Source organism: Vipera ursinii, assembly GCF_947247035.1.
Source record: "Vipera ursinii genome assembly, chromosome: 2".
NCBI lineage: Eukaryota > Metazoa > Chordata > Lepidosauria > Squamata > Viperidae > Vipera > Vipera ursinii.
This window is the reverse complement of record NC_139513.1, coordinates 191,014,278-191,034,469: the sequence shown is the minus strand read 5'-3', so window position 1 is coordinate 191,034,469 and position 20,192 is coordinate 191,014,278. Positions and strand designations below refer to the sequence as shown.

General features: G+C 41.5%; 1 protein-coding gene across 1 annotated transcript in view; it reads right to left on the bottom strand.

Annotated features, from left to right (window-relative positions):
- Nucleotides 1-16,724, bottom strand: part of CASR (calcium sensing receptor) — a gene marked incomplete at its 3' end in the record, with an annotated part of 42,664 nt that extends 25,940 nt beyond the window's left edge. The window contains exons 1-3 of the mRNA XM_083351874.1: nucleotides 16,534-16,724; nucleotides 10,925-11,231; nucleotides 7,517-8,392 (exon numbers count right to left, since the gene is read on the bottom strand). Coding sequence (XP_083208000.1) covers nucleotides 7,517-8,392; nucleotides 10,925-11,231; nucleotides 16,534-16,718 — 1,368 coding nt within the window. The 5' untranslated portion in view covers nucleotides 16,719-16,724. The remainder of the gene's footprint in view (nucleotides 1-7,516; nucleotides 8,393-10,924; nucleotides 11,232-16,533) is intronic.
- Between the last annotated feature and the right edge of the window lie 3,468 nt (nucleotides 16,725-20,192).

The following is a 20,192-nucleotide window of genomic DNA, read 5'->3' as shown; positions in this document are numbered from 1 at the left end:
CCCAAGCGCCATCTGGAACCGTTTTGGGTCCATTAGGTGCCTGGGGCGGAACCACCTGGTCGGTTCCGCAGCCCAGCAGCGGGGGGTAGCATAATGGAAGACCAGCCGCAGGAGATAATAGTCGGACCATGACAGGGGAACAATGACCGGTGAACCCCCTCCCAGATCATCCAACCACTGTCCGGACAGGAACACCAGGTCGAGAGTGTGACCCCCCCACATGAGTCGGGCCCTGAATTACTTGGGTCAGGCCCATGGCTGTCATGGAAGCCATGAACTCCCGAGCTAACTCTGACGACCCTCCCAGTGAAGGCAGGTTGAAGTCACCCAGCACCATAAGCCTGGGGAACTCCACCGCCAACCCTGAGAGGGTGTCGAGCAGCTTGGGCAGGGCTGTTGCCACACAGCTGGGCGCCAGGTATGTGAGCAACAAGCCCATCTGAATCCGAGGGCCACATCTCAGGAGGAGGGTCTCACTCCTGCCAGTCTGGACAATGGTGGTCTCCCGCAGACATAAAGTCTCCCTGATAACCACCGCCACCCCTCCGCCCCTACCCTGAGCCCGTGGCCGGTGTAGCACACGGAAACCTGGGGGGCATAACTCGGTCAGAGGGACCCCTCCCTCCGAGCCCATCCAAGTTTCTGTAATGCACGCCAGATCTGCGCATTCCTCCTCGATCAAGTCACGAATGAGGGGAGCTTTGTTAACAACGGATCTGGCATTAAAATAAACCAGCCTAAGCTCAGGGACCTGATCACCCTCACCCCCGGGCAAGAGGGTGCTAACCGGAGGGTCGGAGCACGCCACCGCTCGAAGACAGCGGGGGCGCGATCCCAGATGTTGATATGGCCCTCTGTGCAACCACCTGCCGCCATTCCCTATCGTTGTGGGGATTTGCGGCCCCACCCAGCACACACAGAACCAGCAGTCTCCACTCCCAACCCAATCTCGCCGGGACCCTTCATAGGCCCAGACTGAGTACCAATTAAAAATTCCCTCCTCACCCTACTGTCCCTCCCCTTCCCTAACCCTTTAAAATACCTAGCTAAAAATGTATCAGGGGCCTCTTAATATGTCTCCACCAGAGGCCCCTAGTTAAGCCCAGTAGATAGAAGTAATCTGATCTGGGAATTATTTCACTATGGATAAGTTTAACCAGGTTCTTTTTTGAAAGGAGGGGTTCACAACAGGCACACCAGTCTCACCTGGTGAACCATGTTCTTGATACTTGAGATCCCTGTGACCAAGGGGGATCTTTGCTTACATCTAGACTGAAGACTGATCCTTTTTAGCATTCATCTGCAACAGACTGCTGATATATCTTTCCTGGACAGGCAAATCATCTAGCAACATATCAATTATTTTTAGGACTGAGTTTCAATTTACTGGTCCTCATTCATTCATAACATCAGATTAATGATTTTCTGAATGAGATGTAATCCCCTGGATTTGATGTAGAAATTCTCTGAGTTACTCTGATTGATGACATTTCCTAGAACAGAATGGTACAACCTAGCTGAAGAAGCAAAAAATGATGTGATGTCTTGCTTGTGCTCCTTCTGTGGTGGCTATTTATTTACATTTTAACAAAATGGGAAAACCTTCATTGATGTAGTATGTATGTATTTTTGCAGTTCATCATCTGTGAAATGGATACTATTTCACAGATGGCTATTTTGAATTATTCCTTCTGTGAACTTGTTTAGAAAAACAGTTTTCTATTTTGAGCTCAGATACCCATTTCTGCCTTGTAATCATAATCATAATAGTAAAGTTGGAAGGGACCTTGGAGGTCATCTTGTCCAATCCTCTGCTCAGGCAGGAAACCCTATACCATTTCAGACAAATGGCTGTCCAGTCTATTCTTAAAAACATCCAGTGTTGGAGCATTCACACCTTCTGGAGGCAGGTTGTTCCACTGGTTAATTGTTCTCACTGTCAGGAAGTTTCTCCTTAGTTCTAGGTTGCTTCTCTCCTTGATTAGTTTCCATCCGTTGTTTCTTGTCCTGCTTTCAGGTGCTTTGGAGAATAGCTTGACTCCCTCTTCTTTGTGGCAGCCCCTGAGATATTGGAACACTGTTATTATGTCACCCCTAGTCCTTCTCTTCATTAAACTAGACATACCCAATTCCAGCAGCCGTTCCTTATACTGTATGTTTTAGCCTCCAGTCCCCTAATCATCTTTGTTGGTCTTCTCTGTACTCTTTCCAGAGTCTCAACATCTTTTTTACATTGTGGTGACCAAAACTGGATGCAGTATTCCAAGTGTGGCCTTACCAAGGCATTGTAAAGTGGTATTAATACTTCACCTAATCTTGATTCTATCCCTCTGTTAATGCAGCCTAGCACTGTGTTGGCTTTTTTGGCAGCTGCAGCACACTGCTGGCTCATATTTAAGTGATTGTCCACTAGGACTCTGAGATCCCTCTGACAGTTAAAACTATTGAGCAAGGTATCCCCTATACTATACCTGTACATTTGGTTTTTCTTGCCTAAATGTAGAACCTTACTTTTTTCACCATTGAATTTCATTTTGTTAGATAGTGCCCAGTGTTCAAATCTGTCAAGATCCTCCTGTATCTTAAGCCTGTCTTCTGGAGTATTGGCTATTCCTGCCAGCTTGGTGTCGTCTGCAAATTTGATGAGTTCCCCATCTATCCCCTCATCCAAATCATTAATGAAGATATTGAAGAGCACTGGGCCCAGAACAGAGCCCTGGGGCACCCCACTACAGACCTCCCTCCATGTAGATGCAGTTCCATTGAGGATCACACGCTGAGAATGGCCAGTCAGCCAGGTACAAATCCATCTGGTGGTGATGCTGTCTAACCCACATTTTTCTATCTTATCAAGTAGTAGGTTGTGATCTACTTTATCAAATACCTTACTGAATTCCAAATATCCACAGCATTCCTCTGATCCACTTATTTTGTCACTTGGTCAAAGAATGCAATAAGATTTGTCTGGCATGGTCTGTTTTTGACAAACCCATGTTGGCTTTTAGTAATGATTTTGTTTGCCTCTAGGTGCTCGCTGATTCGTTGTTTGATTATCTTTTCCAGAATCTTTCCAGGTATTGAAGTCGGGCTGATAGGTCTATAATTTCCTGGATCCATTTTTTCCCCTTTTTTAAGATGGGAACTACATCAGCTCTTTTCCAGTCCTCTGGTAGTTTCCCAGTGCTCCAGGATCTTTGAAAGATATAGTTCAGTGGTTCTGAGATCACATCTGCCAGTTCCTTGAGAACCTTGGGGTGTAATCCATCTGGTCCTGGTGATTTGAAGTCTTCTAGGCTGGACAGGTGCTCACTTATCATTTTCTTGCGTATCTTAACTTGTGTTTCTATTCTGTTTTTTATGGCACTATTTTTGATAGCTTGGTCTGTTTTTTCCCTTTGTGTAAAGACAGATGCAAAAAACGAGTAAATAGTTCTGCTTTCTCCCTGTTGCTTGTCACCTTCTTGAAACTTTCACCCACTAATGGACCAATCATTTCCTTCACTTTTTTCTTGTTTTTTACATGTTGAAAGAAGTCTTTTTTGTTATTTTTGACTTTGGTCACAAGCCTTAGTTCATTTTGAGCCTTAGCTTTCCTCACTTAGTCTTTGCAGGCTTGGGCTATTTGCTGATATTCTGACTTAGTTATGTGCCCCTCTTTCCATTTTGTATACTTGTCCTTTTTATCTTTCAATTTATCAGAGAGTTCTTTATGCAGCCATGCTGGTTTCTTTTGAGAGCTGTTATTTTTCCTCTTTGTTGGTATTGTACTAGACTGGGCCTTTATTATCTCACTTTTCAAAATTCCCCAAGCTTCTTGAGTTGTTTTCCCCTTGAGGATTCTCATCTATGGAATCCTTCCCAAGCTCTAAGTTTATTGAAATTAGCTCTCTTAAAGTCCAAGACTCTAGTTTGGCTGTGTTCTATTGCTTGTGCTTCCATAATGTTGAATTCCAATATAGCATGATCACTTCCTCCCAAGGTTCCTGTGGCTTCAACACCTTGTATCATTTCATTTGTCTTTGTAAACTATCATTTGTATTTGGCATATTAGGCAAGTCATTTTTCTGTTAACTTCTCCATTGAACCTTTTTGTTTTGGAATTAGTCATGTCATTATGATAGTCATTATAACCAGGCAAATGTTCTTGTTGCTGTAGGAGAATATACATATCATCAAAATTCCCAAAATTCCCCCAATATGTTGGGGCCTTCTTCGAGTCTAAATCCGTGCTATCTATGTCAAGTGCTTAAAAATATGTAGATTGGTATAAAGTCTATCTGCTTTACTTTGCATTTTGTAAGGAATATTTCCAGTCCAGTAGATATAAGTCAGCACACCCAGGTGCTGTCAGCTTCCTCCATAGTAATTCACCCAGACCCACCTCAGTAGGGATCCTGAAGCCCAGAGTTAGAAAAAGCCTTTAAAGATTCATGGCAACATATCAGGCACAACAACACCACAATGGATTGCTCAGAATAGTTTCTTTGTTGCTGCTCCCCCATAATCAGGAATCTTGACAGATTAAAGTGAAAAATTATCAGATAAGTCCCAAGAAGGTTTAGGGAGGACGCCTTCTGGGCCTCTTTCTACAAACCAAGGACTCCAAGGCTGATCTGGCTCCTTAGGAAAAAGCCCTCCTGCATTTCAGTGGTTGATTCAACCATACAACCTATTCCACTGTGCCTAGAAAGCAACTCACAACCAACACAGGTGTTAAAACAGCTTTCACGTGATCTTAGTATTTTAGATTATTAAGCTGGTTCTTGTATTTTGCATCAGTTGGAAAATATTATTATGATGCTGGAATGTAGTCCGGAATCCCAAGATGGAAGAGTTGCTTCCCAGAGAACAAAGAGGGAGCAGACCTTTGGAAGGTCTGGTAGGCAGGAAGAAGAGGGCAAAGATGGACCATTCCTAGAAATTCCTAGAGTACATATATAGTTTAGGCAGACAGTTGTTTTAGTGTGGCAAGATTGTTTCTGTAGATGAGGAATAAAGAATAAAGAAACTACTCAGAAATAACTCCCTGTATCATTCTTGGTTTTGGGGGCCTGACATATAGACAATTTAAGGATAGCTTCATGTGGTAATAATTACCCTTGTCACAACAAGACAACTGTATAACACACTACAACTTTACCTGGGAACCCACCGACCACCTGAGGATAAAGGAGCATTCCCAGACACTCTGCATCTGTTCATTCAGGAAGAATGTAATATATTCCAGAACGGCAGACCTTCAGTCTTTGAGTCCAGATTCCTATTGGTTAAGAACATTGCATTTTGCCTGGTCTAATTTTAGCAATCTAGCCTTTTTTATTTTTTTGAAAGATGTGTTTTTAATTTTTGATTTAACTTTAAACATATCAATGTTATTCTTTTTTATATTTTCTATTTTTAAATTGTTATAAACCAGCTTTCTTTTTCTATTAAGGAACGCAGTGCATTCAGTAATAAAATGAATGCATGAATTTAGGGTACTGACTTCTTTCTTAGACATTGGCAGCAAAGAACAGTAAAGCACTTAGGTATAATATGGGTATTGTAGCATTCTCCAGTCTAAAGCTCCTAACAGATTTTATGCAAGTATTAAATAGTGTAGCAGACAAAATTGATTCAATTGGTTCTAGTAACAGGTGGATTATTCTGTTCATACACTTTCCCATCACTGTAAACTGTTACTCTTCCTCTCTGCCATGTGTACCAGTGAGCCTTCCTTCAAATGGTCCTTGCCCTCAGATTCCTCCTTCTGCTATATCAGCTTCTCATCATCTTGCTCAATGCTCATGTGCATGGACCCAGACATTTCCCCCAAATAAACTGGAAAAGCAGCTTATCCTACTCCTTAGCCTACAATCTATCATGCTAATAAGGTTTTCTGCTTCAGGGAACACCCATCTTAGACTTTAATATTCTCCCAACTACATTCATATTTCATGTCCATTAGTAGTCAAAGGATCTTCTGAAAGAGCACAGAACATGGAAGAAACAGGTATAGCTCTGTTCTGTCTGGTCTTAGTTGCATTGAACAGCTCCTAAATCTTCTTCATTAGACTCCTACAGTTTGCATAAAAGGCAGTAATAACTGCATTGACCAATGAACACAAGAAAAACCTCAAGTACCACACCAGTGTCATACGTTCATTACACCCTTTGAAATATCACAAAGTTCACCAAACAGGACTTATTTCAATACAGGCTTCAAGAACAACCATTTTTCTCTTCTTTTGTTTTGTTAATATGCTTCCAGAGCAATGCTGACATTAATTACACATACAGTCAATCTGGAATTGAGACTGGTAGCCAACTATCATGAGAATCAGTGGCATAACACATGCCAGTGATAGGAGTTATTGGATGGCAAGGCTTGAGATGTGGAGATGAATCTCAGTATGTTTTATGTTTCTAGGCTCACTAAATGTGGTGTGTAGAATTATATAGGCATTTGAAGGATCAAGATTCTTAGCTCAACTGTGGAGGTGTGTTAGTTGATGTGTATACATGAGCTTGTGGGCTAATGCTAAATTTACTGAGCAGATTGTAGGTGTTGTCTTGATTACAAATGCAGATTGACTATTGAGACTTTAGATTTAAGAGCTGCATTGGGAAATATTACCTCTTTTTTCTTTGTTTTCCAGCTCCCTCACCTGATCCTGTCTTTAAATCTTTTCATCCTGGCCTGGAACTTTTTTGATGTCTGGATGAAAAGAACTGTTATAAGCCCTGCTCTCAACCAAATGAAGAGAATAGGGTTGACCCACTTGATTATCAACAGCTTGCCTTTCATGTTGAAAGCCCGAATTACTCAAGATGATTATTCAAGAACCAAAACCACAATGAAAAATGTCATCAAATGCTCCCAAGCTGCTAAAATGATTATTCTCAGAGATTGAAATTCCACCCAAACACAAACAAGTTGAAACCATAACCATAGTTTAACACTGTTTATGACTAAGGAACTCTGTATAGAACAGGGGTGTCAAACTGTTGGCCCATGAGCCGAATGCGTCATGGCAAAACTGCACCCACCCTATTTCCGGCAATGGAAAAAAACAGTCACAATATGTTACGACACATCATGTGACATTGCATGTTTGACACCCCTGGTATAGAAGCTATCATTGCTCTCAAATAATGATTTTTGGAGTACTTAACAGCTTCATGTAGCTGATTTGACGATGAGAAAAGTAATTTTCTGGAATTTATTATTAACTCATCAGGTCATAAAAAGCACAAAGAGCATTTGAATCTGTCCCATTGCCCTCATGATTATAAAACAGATGGGGGCGTTTAAATAAGGAAAAGAACATAAGATGATTGGGTTCTCCCCAAATGCAAGGGAAATTAATCTGATTGGGTATCTTTCACATTGTATTTAATTTAAATTTAGAAGAGCGCTACTGTGCATGTTAATACGTATAGCAGTGCAAATCTGTCAATTAGGTGCGAATCTGTTACAGTTTTGCAAATTATATCACAGTATGTAGTAGAATAATTATAGTAAAAGAAATCTTACCTGCCACGCCTCAACTTTCTTGATATCTGCACATGACCCATTGGCAAATAGCCCTTTCCCAGGAATGCAAGTGTATATATCCTGCAAAGCATGAGCAATGGAATATACTGCCAAGTACACATTATAAGATATCCGCAGATGGATATAATCCATGTATGGTGTTTCCACACTAGTGATGTTCTCCTGTCCTGTACATGGGGGACGGAATGAAGCTGTACCATTTCCAACTCTAGTGCCTTCTTCAGGGCCTTTGTGGAAAAAACCTGGGAAATTTTTGTTTCCTTCTGGTAAGTAGCAATTAAATGTCTCCTCCCAAAACTCTTTGATAAATCCATTATTAGCAGACTTCTTAGGGTTTACCTTCTGCAGAAAGTTACGAAAGCCAGGAATCTGTCCTGCCTTAAGAGCAAATCCAATGGTGCCCCCCATGACATGAAAGAATTGTGGCATAGCTATCAATGATGAGCTGGCCCAGGCTTCACTTGCCAGCCAAATCCTGCCAGTGATGTTCCGTGTGACAATCTCTTTGATCAATGGTTCTAGGTCAGGTGCACTGGAGAACACAACAATCACCTTGGCAGTGGAATTCTGGATGACTTTCACCACCTGTTGGATCTGATCCTTAGGCAAGTACTGGGCAATGAGCTCACTGAAGTCAATGCAGATGTTTCTCTCCTCTGTTTCTTCCCTGAACTTTTCAATACCTGGCCGTCCATAATTGTCATCTGCTGCAATGGTACCCACCCAATTCCATCGGAAGTACTCTACAATGTCAGCCATAGCAGTGGCCTGGTGCTCATCATTGGGTATCGTGCGCAGGAAAGACTTGTACTCGTTCCTGTTGCTCAAGAGCCTACTGGATGAAGCATAGCTAACCTAGAAAAGGAAAGAGGGCAATAAATTCTAATTCAACACTTTTAAGCAAAAACTATTCTGAAACATTTCACACAGACTGTGACCCCATGAACATATCCCTAATTAAAGAAGGAAAAATGTATCTGCAGGGCAGTTTACAGGTGAAGAAGAAGTTGCTCACAGATGCAGTGGTACCCATGGGCAGCATGTTGCCAATTTCTGCCTTAGAAAGATCACCTTAAACAAAAAGTTCAAGACTCTTTAATAGGTGAACTAACAAGCCAAAAAGAGATGTCGACTGGAATACCCATTCTATAACCATTACATTTTAAAACCTAGTTGCAATTATGTATCTTTATCAATCCATCCACTGGATTAATGACAACCAAATGTTACTCCTGAGGAAAGACACTCCATAATTTGAGAAAGATAAAGTGTACTCCTATCACCCTGAAAAATGACCTTCAAATGGGAGAAGTGTTCCCTCAATCAGACGGTAAACCATTTATGCTTTTTTATTGGTAAATTTGTAATTCATGGTATGATCTTTTTCGTTTCAGAGCAGACCTTCAAGTGGGCTCTAATCATACTGTGTCTCATTTATCCCAGAATTTTTCTTCTACCAGTTAAGTTGCTACACCATCTCACTTCATCATCTCCATTATATCAGGGGGTCGGCTTGGATCAGTGAAAGAGAAAGTAGTATTTAGAAATGATGGCCAGACAATTTCTATATTCCTCAGCCAATCCAGAACTTTGAGAATATCCCCAATATACAGTATAAGAAAATTTCCAATCACCTCTAGAAGTAACCACTGTGAGTTTTCAAATCTGTATTTATTTTAGGAATTTTGGCAGATTCAGATAGATTAATAATAGGTATACTACTTGGGAGTGCAGAAGACTTAAGAAATGGCCTTGAAGGAACATGAGGAAGAGCTGCTAGCAAGGTAATGGTCAGATTAAGAGGACTTGAGTGTGGGCCAAGAAAACAGTTTGAAGAAATGTCTGGGACAGACCCCTTCCTAGTTCACACAAGGATCTAGTGAGGGATGGGGAAAGCACATTCAGACTGGCAAGATTCATTTACTATAGCTTCTACAATAAAAGTAGTTCTGACTCATACTTGGTATTTTACTCTGGTCTTCCTTTTTGGACTGACAGGGCGATATGGCTTTTCCAAAGACTCATTTGGCCTAAGATTGTCCTGCAAAGTCCTTTATACAGTCAGTACTTGATGGGACTTGATAGTATCGAGATACAAAAAGGTATATTGACATCAGTGACATGGAGCAAATATGTAGAGGGAGAACAGAAAATCTTTTTAAAGAACTAGAGAAATTGGGCTGAATTTGAATTTCTGAAAAAAAAATCTGAAATTCAGAGTTAAATAATCACCTGCTTAGGGCAAAAAAATGAAAGATCTGAAAAAGTTATTCTAGATTATTTATTTGAATTTATTGGATGGGACTATCACTATCACAATAGATTGTTCTTTGAGTTCAGGCATTTTCCCTCCTGAGATGGGATACTTCACAGATAACGGTCTTTGATTTTGAGGTCATGCATTTAAAAGCTGAGCAGCATCCAAACTAGTTTAGTCACAATCAGTAAACAGAATAACAGAGTTGGAAAGAACTTGGAGATCTTCTAGTCCAACTCATTGCTCATTGCTATACTATTCAAGACAAGTGTCTGTCAAGTCTCTTCTTAAAAGCTTCCAGTGATGGAGCACCCACAATTTTTGAAGGCAAGCTGTTCTACTGGTTGATTGTTCTCACTGTCAGGAAATTTCTCCTTAGTTCTAGGTTGCTTCTCTCCTTGATTAGTTTCCATCCGTTGCTTCTTGTTTTGCCTTCTGGTGCTTTGGAAAGTAGGTTGACTCTCTCTTCTTTGTGGCAGCCCCTCAAATATTAGAACACTGCTATCACGTCATCTCTAGTCCTTCTTTTCGCTAGATTAGACATATCCAATTCCTAATCAAATAATAAATACTTAATACCCAATCAAACTAGCTTGTTAAAAAGGTCAAAACAGCAGCCACAACAATAAATATTTAAAGGATATTAAAGAAAACCAATGTCCAGATAGAATCATATGTCATCATGGTTGTTACATTCTGAATCAGAGTTCAACAGGAAGCTGCAAAATTAATTGCTATGGCTGATAGAAATACACAGTGTGCATTATGCTATTTAATATGGGCATAAGAAAATAAAGAGGTTATAGAGAAATTATCCTATGATTATAATGGTTTGTAGAGCTGCCTCTTTGAACCTAGGGGCTATTCAGACATATAGGCAAAGACTGCTGGAATGATCTGTTGAATACTGTTGGTGCTCATAATTGGAAAAGAGATATTTATTCTTTTAAAAAGGGGGAGATGTGGAAATGTTATACTAGCTCTTTAAGACTTTATATTATATGTTGTGAGATTGACTGAAGAGATGATGAAAGGTGACATAGCAACAGTAGAAACATTTTGTAATTAACAAGCTCACCTACTCAAGAGCATCCTATTTCTAACAAAAGACAGTGACAACATATGCTCACCTGAGGTATATAAAAGAGACCCAGAAGATTGGCAACTGCAGTGGAAATCCCAGAGCCTGTTGCTCCCACCACTGCAATTGTTGACGGAATATGATCTGAGCAATTGCAAAACTCATCCAGATTCAGAGAGTCAATCTTGTTTTGGGCTACAAAACTCAGTGTGGCTTCCAGAGCTTTAGACACTGTGTTGCAGGTGTCAAAAATGCTGTATCCAAGAGTCATATTGGGAAGAAGAGTTGGGCTGTTATTAATCTCTTCAATGGCAAAGATCATTGCCTGCAACCAGCGAAAACCCCGGAAGTTATACCTACAAAAAAGGAAGAAAAATCAAAATAAGCACAATGTTTCATATAGAGGCAGAGGAGTGAAACGGGAAAATATGTTGTTTCTAAGTAAATGGAAGAGCACTTCCAAAGAGAAATGTAACTACATATTTCAAAATAATTAACCAAAAATAGGGCCAGTTCACATAGGCATCCATTACAAATCACAGTGACAATTGTTGTGATATTGTGCAAATGATGCAATTTACATCAGTTGCATTATGTCAATAAAATGATATAAATTACAGACTGCATGTCATTTGAGCAATGAGGTAATAATGCACCAAACATAATTTGAACCCTTGGTCCTCCCATGGACAACCAAGGAGCTGTACCACATACATTACACAACAAAGCCCTGCTGGATCAGAACAATGGGCATTTTGGACAGTGGAAGGTGCTCTCTCTCTGTCTGTCTGTCTGTCTGTCTGTCTGTCTGTCTGTCTGTCTCTCTCTCTCTCTCTCTCTCTCTCTCTCTCTCTCTCTCCCTCCCTCCCTCCCTCTTTCCCTCTTTCCCCACTGACACAATTTAACAGCATATCCTTATTAACTAAAAGGTAAACCAGATATTGCACTTCACAGTCTAGAATGTTGTGCCAAGAAACTGTTCTTATTCATATGACATTTTTCAGAAATAAGTATTTAATATTTATATGACATCCCACTTTCTGGGCAATCCATGAGGTATTACATGAGATATTATTGGAATATTAAGGCCCATTTTGTCAAAAATTCTGTGTCACCTAACGACCAGCCAAATGATGCAGGAAGCTCATAAGCATAATAGAGGAATTTCATCCAGGGTTGCCCACAGAATTGACATTATATGGCAACCCGCCTGTAATTTAGGAGGTAATATATGACCATCAAAATTAGTAACTAACATAAATTTATCTAATTTTCTTTTAAAAACTTCTAAGCAAAAATGTGACTGTTGTCAAAGTATTCCCTTGAGGCAAAAGAGTCCTTGCGGATTTTACTCCACTAGTCATCGCTAACTATAGGAAGCAGTGCTCATCTCTGTTTTAAGGTCATTGAACCAGCACCTCTGAAGACATTTCAGCAATCGTTTGGCCAGCATGATGTCAGAGCACTGTTACCTTCCCACCAAAGTGGTACCTATTTATCTACTCACATTTGTATGCTTTCGAACTGCTAGGTTAGCAGGAGCTGGGTCAAGGATGGGAACTCATCCTGTCACGTGATGCTTGGGTCTCAAACCTAGGCTGCCAGCTTTCCAGCTGACAAGCCCAGCGTCTTAACCACTGAGCCACCCATCCCTTGAGGCATGGTGACCAAAAATATATGCTGTCTTCCACTATATATTTATTTTAGGGAATTAGTTAGGGTTGAATAATCCTTTAGATTCAGTCTCCAAAAGGTGCTTATAGAAGCGTGAGCATAGTAACTGTCTGTAGCTTTTCCTAGGACCGTGTGATTGCTATGAAACATTGGAAAACTGAAGCCAAATCACTGAAGATCCTTCATTACAATATTAGTAGTTTTATTTTCAATCCTTAGGATTCCTAGCATGGAATTCATAATTTTAAACAAGCAACACATTGGCTTGACACTTTTATTGTATCAGGACTCATAGGAGGAAGATGGTGTGCAGGGAGGATTTTGTGCTCTTCCCAGATTGAAGCAGCAGCTGGGAGGGGACCATCACTGGAGGAAGTGGCTACACTCAGCGCTCTGCTTTTGGGAAAGGAACTCCTTTAATCCCATCCTTAATTCAAAGGGGTTGACTCTACAGGACTTTTTTCCATTATATCTTCACAACAACCCTGTGAGATCCCGGTCCTGCCTCCCAATTGGATGATTTGATCCGTACTGGCTCGCCTACTTCCCTGTGAAGATTCGAAAGCCTGTTCAAGAGTTGGATTGGCTAGCCGTCTCAAACGAGGGGCGGGGCTCAAAGCGTGGCGCAAAATGCGAATGTAGCGGAAGGGAAGGAGGCAGGAGCTCGTCCGTGGACCCGCCGCCACCACCGCCGCCCGCTCCTCTCCAGCTCCCACCTCACAGGCAGCATGCGGCCGACGGCTGGCACCGGTTCCAGGAGAACCCCTTCGACACCTCTCCATCGCGGTCGAGCTGGAGGATCTCCACACAGGAGCCAAGCCTCTCCCCATCGCTCTGGACCGAGGCGCCCCCCACAAGAAGCAACAGCAGGGCATTCTTCGCCGGCTGGCACCGGTTCCAGGAGAACCCCTTTGACTCCTCGCCGTCGCGGTCGATCTGGAGGATCTCCACGCAGGAGCCAAGCCTCTCCCCATCGCTCTGGACTGAGGCGCCCCCCACAAGAAGCACCAGCAGGGCATTCTTCGACGGCTGGCACCTGGAACGGACAACCCCTTCTCTCCGTCGCAGTCGATCTGGAGGATCTGCACGCAGGAGCCAAGCCTCTCCCCGTCGCTCTGGACTGAGCAGCCCCCCACAAGAAGCACCAGCAGGGCATCGGAGAAGGCGGAGATACCGGCCCGGCTTCCGAGCTTTGCAGGAGATCAGAAAGTATCAAAAAAGTACTGATCTACTTATTGCCAAGCTACCCATTCATCGTGTGGTGCGGGAGATCTGCCTGAAATATACCCGCGGGTTTGACATGATGTGGCAGTCCATGGCACTTCTTGCCTTGCAGGAGGCAGCTAAAGCCTTTTTGGTGCATCTTATGGAAGATGGCTACCTGTGTACCTTCCAGGCCAAGCGGGTCACTCTCCATCCCAGGGACATCAAGTTAGCTCGATGGATCCATGGCATCGAACAGGGTTTGGGCTAGCTCCATTCCCCTGTCTTTCCTGTCTGAAGAGGTACTTTAAATGAGGCCCCAAAGCTGCAGGGGAGCAACCTGCAACTGCTTTGGAGGAGAAGACGACCGAATTTACACCGCCTATTCCATGGATTGTGTGTCTCAGCCTGGCCCCTTCCTCTTGCTAGAATTTCCAAAGAGGTTGACCTCTTCTTCCCAGGAAGGACAAGTGTCATACAGTAACCCATGTTTAAAGCTCTTCTGCCGTCTCTGCTTCGAACACAGCCTTGTGCCAACGACGGAGACTGAAAAATTGCTTCCTGTTTAAAATTTGCCCTGTATTTTTCCACATCAGTGTTTAAAATAAAAATCTTAATTGTATCAGCATATTTATACACTGTAACACCGACAACTTTTTTTAGGTGATTTCTATTTATAATATCTTCTAGTGTCACCTAATTATTGTGCCAAACTTCTAGTGTCACCTAATTATTGTGCCAAACTTAAGAACTTAAGCAAACAAGCTATTTCATTTCAACCGCAGCTAAGTAATTATAAGATTTTGCAAATCTCTATTGCAGAAATTATCTTAGTCACTGATGGCTTGGACTTCATTAGCTCACATGTAGAGATTAGGGTTTTAATCCAATTTACACAACTTTGCATTTGTTTACATTGAACTGTATTCCCTATTACAAAATTCATTCCTTTAGCCAGGAAATGCCATTAAGGTGCTCTTTACAATCCTTTTTTATTTTTATAAACCTAAAAAACTTATTATCGTTACCTCTGGTTGCATGATAGATTGCTGTACAATTTACTGTGGTTTTGTTTTTATAATATTTGGAGGTTTTCCAGTAGTTAAATGTTTCTAGACAGTTTATAAATTAAAGCATATTTTTTTAAAAAACCAAGAAAATAGCACAAGTTCTTTTGTCTATGAAAATGAAGAGGTCTTCACACAGCACCTACAATGGAAGTGTCAGATGAACATCTCTGGAGAGGCTTTCCACAAACAAGATGCCACTCATGAAAAGATCCTCTTCTCTGATTGGCTCCCTTGCCTCATTTGGTAGAGAAGAGCCACAAGTGAGGCCACCATGATGATCCAGAGAAGCAAATGTGGAGGGATCTTTTAGGTAACTTAGTCAAGATTTAGAGTTACAGACTAATTAGGGGGGAAAAATGGAAGCCCAGAAGCAGACTGTCAGACATGAAGATCATTAATTGTTCTAGTGATGGTAAGGAATCTGTAAGTCAGACATGTCAAACACAAGGCCCGGGGGCCGGATCCGGCCCGCAAAGTGGTTTCATGTGGCCCGCGAAGCCATCCTGGAAACAGTGAGGGAATGGCCCCCGCTGCCTTGGCCCTGGCCCAGAGACCCTCAGATCTGTCCCACTCCTGCCCAGGCCCCCATAGGCACCCTTGATGAGAACGATGTAGAGCTGGCCATGCCCACCCAGTAGGCCATACGCACTCCAGCCACGCCCACCCAATAGGCCACGCCCACCCTGGCCATAGCCACCCGGCCCGCCGAGGGCAACTACAATGCTGATGTGGCCCTCAATGAAATTGAGTTTGACACCCCTGCTGTAAGTAATCCCAAATCGTACACCTGATCCTGCAAGGGCAGTTCAGCATTCTCCTCAGCAATGAGAGATTCAGTTCTACTTGTTCCTCCAGCCATGCTAAGATTACACTGTTTTACCCCGTGTAAAACAGATAGTGAAAAATAAATGAGAGGGTCTTTGTTGTGATCCAGTCTGGTATTCAACATCAACCAAAGGCAAAGTGATAAAAAAGCCACGAATGGTTGAAAAGAACCAAAACAAAAACAAGCGTATGAGGTCAGATGCCTCTTCTTTTCAATCTGCTTCATAACTACTCCTGCCTACAATCAAAGCAATAGAAGTGCCTTCTGGGATAAGAATGAATATAACAAACCACTCAGTGGTGGGATTCAAATATGTGAACAACCGGTTCTCTGTGTGGATGCTGCTTCCGGAAGTCCATTCTGGGCCTGGGCAACAAAAAATTAGCTATCGGTTCTGCCAAAGTGGTGCGAACTGCTGAAATCACTATTAAGAAGCTTTGCTCTTTATTCCAATGGTTAGAGATGCAAGGCTCAAATTACACATGAAGCAGGCTTCCTACTAGCCACCCGCAAAACATAGAATGCCCTCCAATGAGAGGTTTCATGTAGCTGTTTTGTAAGGGTAACCAAACCCCATTGGAGATTCTTTTGTGCTGAATTGAATATACTGTTTTGAAAGTCTGCATATATAGTAAAATTCAATAAATAAAAGCCAGAGCTGACTGAAACCGCTACGTCGAAAGGGATCAAATAAATACTTCAGCAAAGCCCATATACAAGGTGTAGGAGACATAATAAGACTTCAGTTCCTTCCCTAAAAGCCTGGAAGTGGCTTTAAAAAAAACACCAAAGAACTATTACCTGGTAGAAATCACAAAACCTTTAAGGTCTCTGTCATGTGAGTCTGGAGAATGAGTGAGTTTGGGGGATTTGATGTGGACTTACCTTATGCATTCGACTGATTCTGGCCTAGATTTCAGATCTTGGTGTTTAGCAGCCACTCCAAAATGAATGGGAAACAATCCTCCAAGAATAATATCTCCTTTCTTCTGTGCCCTTTGATTTGGTCCATAGGCAGAGCTATTCCAAGTAAATGCAAAGAGGATCAAACATAAACTATAAAAAGTCATCGTTCCTCCTTTATACAAAAGGAATTATGTTGCAAATTTCAGACCAGGTACCTAAGAAGCAACATAAGTCTAATAAAATTTAACATATTTTTTCTGTTTGAAACACCGTACACTATGGCTGTGATGGGCAGGCTTGAAATCCAATAAACCACAGGACAATAATGATAGCTCTGATGTCTCTTCAGTGGACTTCTCCATTGCAATTTATCTGATCCAGCAATTACTTGCTTCTTCAGTATCACTAGCAGATCATGTAGAAGTCATCTTCAAGAATTCCTAAAACAATATTGAAATGTAAAAAATTCATGTATACAAAGAATCCATAGAATCAATCCCTCCCAAATACCAGCTGCTCCAGGAATACAAAAGACACATGTAGCTTGAAAATTTACATGGTGTCTTCTTTCTTGCTGTTAGTAAAACGTCAAAATTGCTGTAATAAAGTTCATGGCATATATTTGCACAAATACATCTGAAGACACCTTCAAATCACGAAGTCACAAATCGCATCCTTGTTCTAAAGCTGTTTTAAGTTTTTTTTCTTATAATTATTTTATAAAACATCACATTTGCTTTATATATAGAAATAACCATAAATGACCAACATATTGGTCTTTTTACATTTACCTATAGCAAACAAATAAATTCAGGCATGATACCCCTAAATATGGTGTCTTAGTTTCAGTATCTATTTTCCCCAAGTGAAAAACAAGCTAAAATACTCCCTGTTTAAAAATAATCAATGATAAATTCCAAATGTGCCTCAAGTTCAAGGAAGATGGTCATTTAGATAAATTATAGCCATTTAAAGAAACTGAGTGATGAATTGTGAACTTATTATAGGACAGTGAGTTTATATAAAGAAATCCATACCAAAATACACAAAGAAAAATAGGTTTTAACACCCACATAGATCCATAACTAATTGCATATTTCATGTTTGACAAAGAAGCTTCCTCTATGCTATCAAACAGTAACTGGATGGATTTTTTTTCCACCATTTACTACCATTAGGGGGAAGAGTAGTAAATTAATATTTATATTGAAAAGGGAAGGAAGGAAGGAAGGAAGGAAGGAAGGAAGTCCCCTACAGAAGTTTTTACTCAATATAAACTCAAATGCATAACTTTCCATTTCTTGCAATTCCAATATATTTTTCAGTTTAATTTCTCATCCCCACATTATGCAAAATTAAATGAAGGTATACAAATGCAAAACATAAGTTATTCTAAAATTTTACTCCTATCTTGTGTTTCCAACTCACACAAACCATCATGTTTGTTGTTGTTAGTTGCGAAGTCGTGTCCGACCCATCGCGACCCTATGGACAATGTTCCTCCAGGCCTTCCTGTCCTCTACCATCTTCTGGAGTCCATCTAAGCTCACACCTACTGCTTCAATGACTCCATCCAGCCACCTCATTCTCTGTCGTCCCCTTCTTCTATTGCCCTCAATCTTTCCCAGCATTAGGCTCTTCTCCAGTGAGTCCTTCCTTCTCATTAGGTGGCCAAAGTATTTGAGTTTTAGCTTCAGGATCTGGCCTTCTAAAGAGCAGTCAGGGTTGATCTCCTCTAGGACTGACCAGTTTGATCGCCTTGCAGTCCAAGGAACTCGCAGGAGTCTTCTCCAGCACCATAGTTCAAAGGCTTCAATTCTTTGGCGCTCAGCCTTTCTTACGGTCCAGCTTTCACTGCCATACATTGCAACTGGGAAGACCATAGCCTTGACTATACGCACCTTTGTTGACAGGGTGATGTCTCTGCTTTTTAGTGTGCTGTCTAGATTTGTTTTTATTTTTATTTATTTATTTATTTTTTATTTATTCCATTTATATCCCGCCCTTCTCCAAAGACTCAGGGCAGCTTACAAGCTTAGCAGTAGCCTTCATTCTATGTATATGCCTGCTTATTAGGGCTTTCACACACACCCCAAGCGGCATTATTACTAAGTCAGCTTATTGCCCCCAACAATCTGGGTCCTCATTTTACCTACCTCAGAAGGATGGAAGGCTGAGTCAACCTTGGGCCTGGTGGGATGCGAACCTGCACTAATTGCAGGCAGCTGGTGTTACTTAAGGAGGCATTAGCCCACTGCTCCACCAAGGCTCTGTCATGGCTTTCCTCCCCAGGAGCAAGCGTCTTTTAATTTCTTGGCTACAGTCCCCATCTGCAGTGATCTTGGAGCCCAGGAAAATTAAATCTGTCACTACCTCCATTTCTTCCCCATCTATTTGCCAGGAATTGAGAGGGCCAGATACCATGATCTTGGTTTTCTTAATGTTTAGTTTCAACCCATGTTTTGCACTCTCCTTCTTCACCCGCAACAAGAGGCTCTTTAGTTCTTCTTCACTTTCTGCCATTACAGTGGTATCATCTGCATATCTTAGGTTGTTGATGTTTCTTCCGGCAATCTTAATTCCAACTTTTGATTCATCTAGCCCTGCCTTTCTCATGATGTGCTCTGCATATAAGTTAAATAGACAAGACGACAGTATACAGCCTTGCCGGACTCCTTTCCCAATTTTGAACCAATCAGTGGTTCCGTGTCCAGTTCTCACTGTTGCTTCTTGGCCCGCATATAGATTTCTCAAGAGACAAATAAGATGGTCTGGTATGCCCATCTCTTTAAGGACTTGCCAGTTTGTTATGATCCACACAATCAAAGGCTTTAGCATAGTCAATGAAGCAGAAGTAGATGTTTTTCTGGAACTCTCTAGCTTTCTCCATGATCCAGCGTATGTTGGCAATTTGATCTCTAGTTCCTCTGCCTCTTCGAAATCCTGCCTGTACTTCTGGTAGTTCTCGATCCAGATGTTATCACTTAGTATTTGTATGTTGGATGAAGTGGTACAGGAAAAAATGGTAGAACCATAGTCAGACAGATTTCTGAATATTTTAAATACCTCAGACAACAGAGGTAGAAAACTGATTCCTTGGGTTTCCTTGATCTGAAGGACAAATCATCCTCATTCTCCCATTGTCAGATCTGGCAATCACACAAAAGAAGAAAATAGGAATAAGGCCAACCCCAACAAGAGTCTATTGTCTCCATACCTTTAACTGGTCTCCAAAAATCAGAGATAAGGGGGGAAAGAAGAAAATTGAGGGTACCAATGGTTCCTTCACTTATAAACATTACTTATTACCTACATTAGTCATATAAAAGGACTGCATCTCCTGCTTTTAGCAGAATACCTGTCTTTAAGCCTCACCAAAGGGTGCGCTCTTTCTGTAACTTCAGGGGGAAAAATCCACTGAGATAACGAATTATAGAAGACAGCACAAACGAAGCGACTAAGAAGTAACTAAGTGGCAGCTAATGAGTCTGGAATAGTTCCTTTGCCAAGTGCAGAAATAGGGAATGCATGTGCCCCCAATGTTTTTTTGTACCACCCAATCCATCAGAAAGACCAAACTCAATAGTAATGCATCTCAGATGCCAAGATATGCTTTAAACATACACTAGGAATGAGTT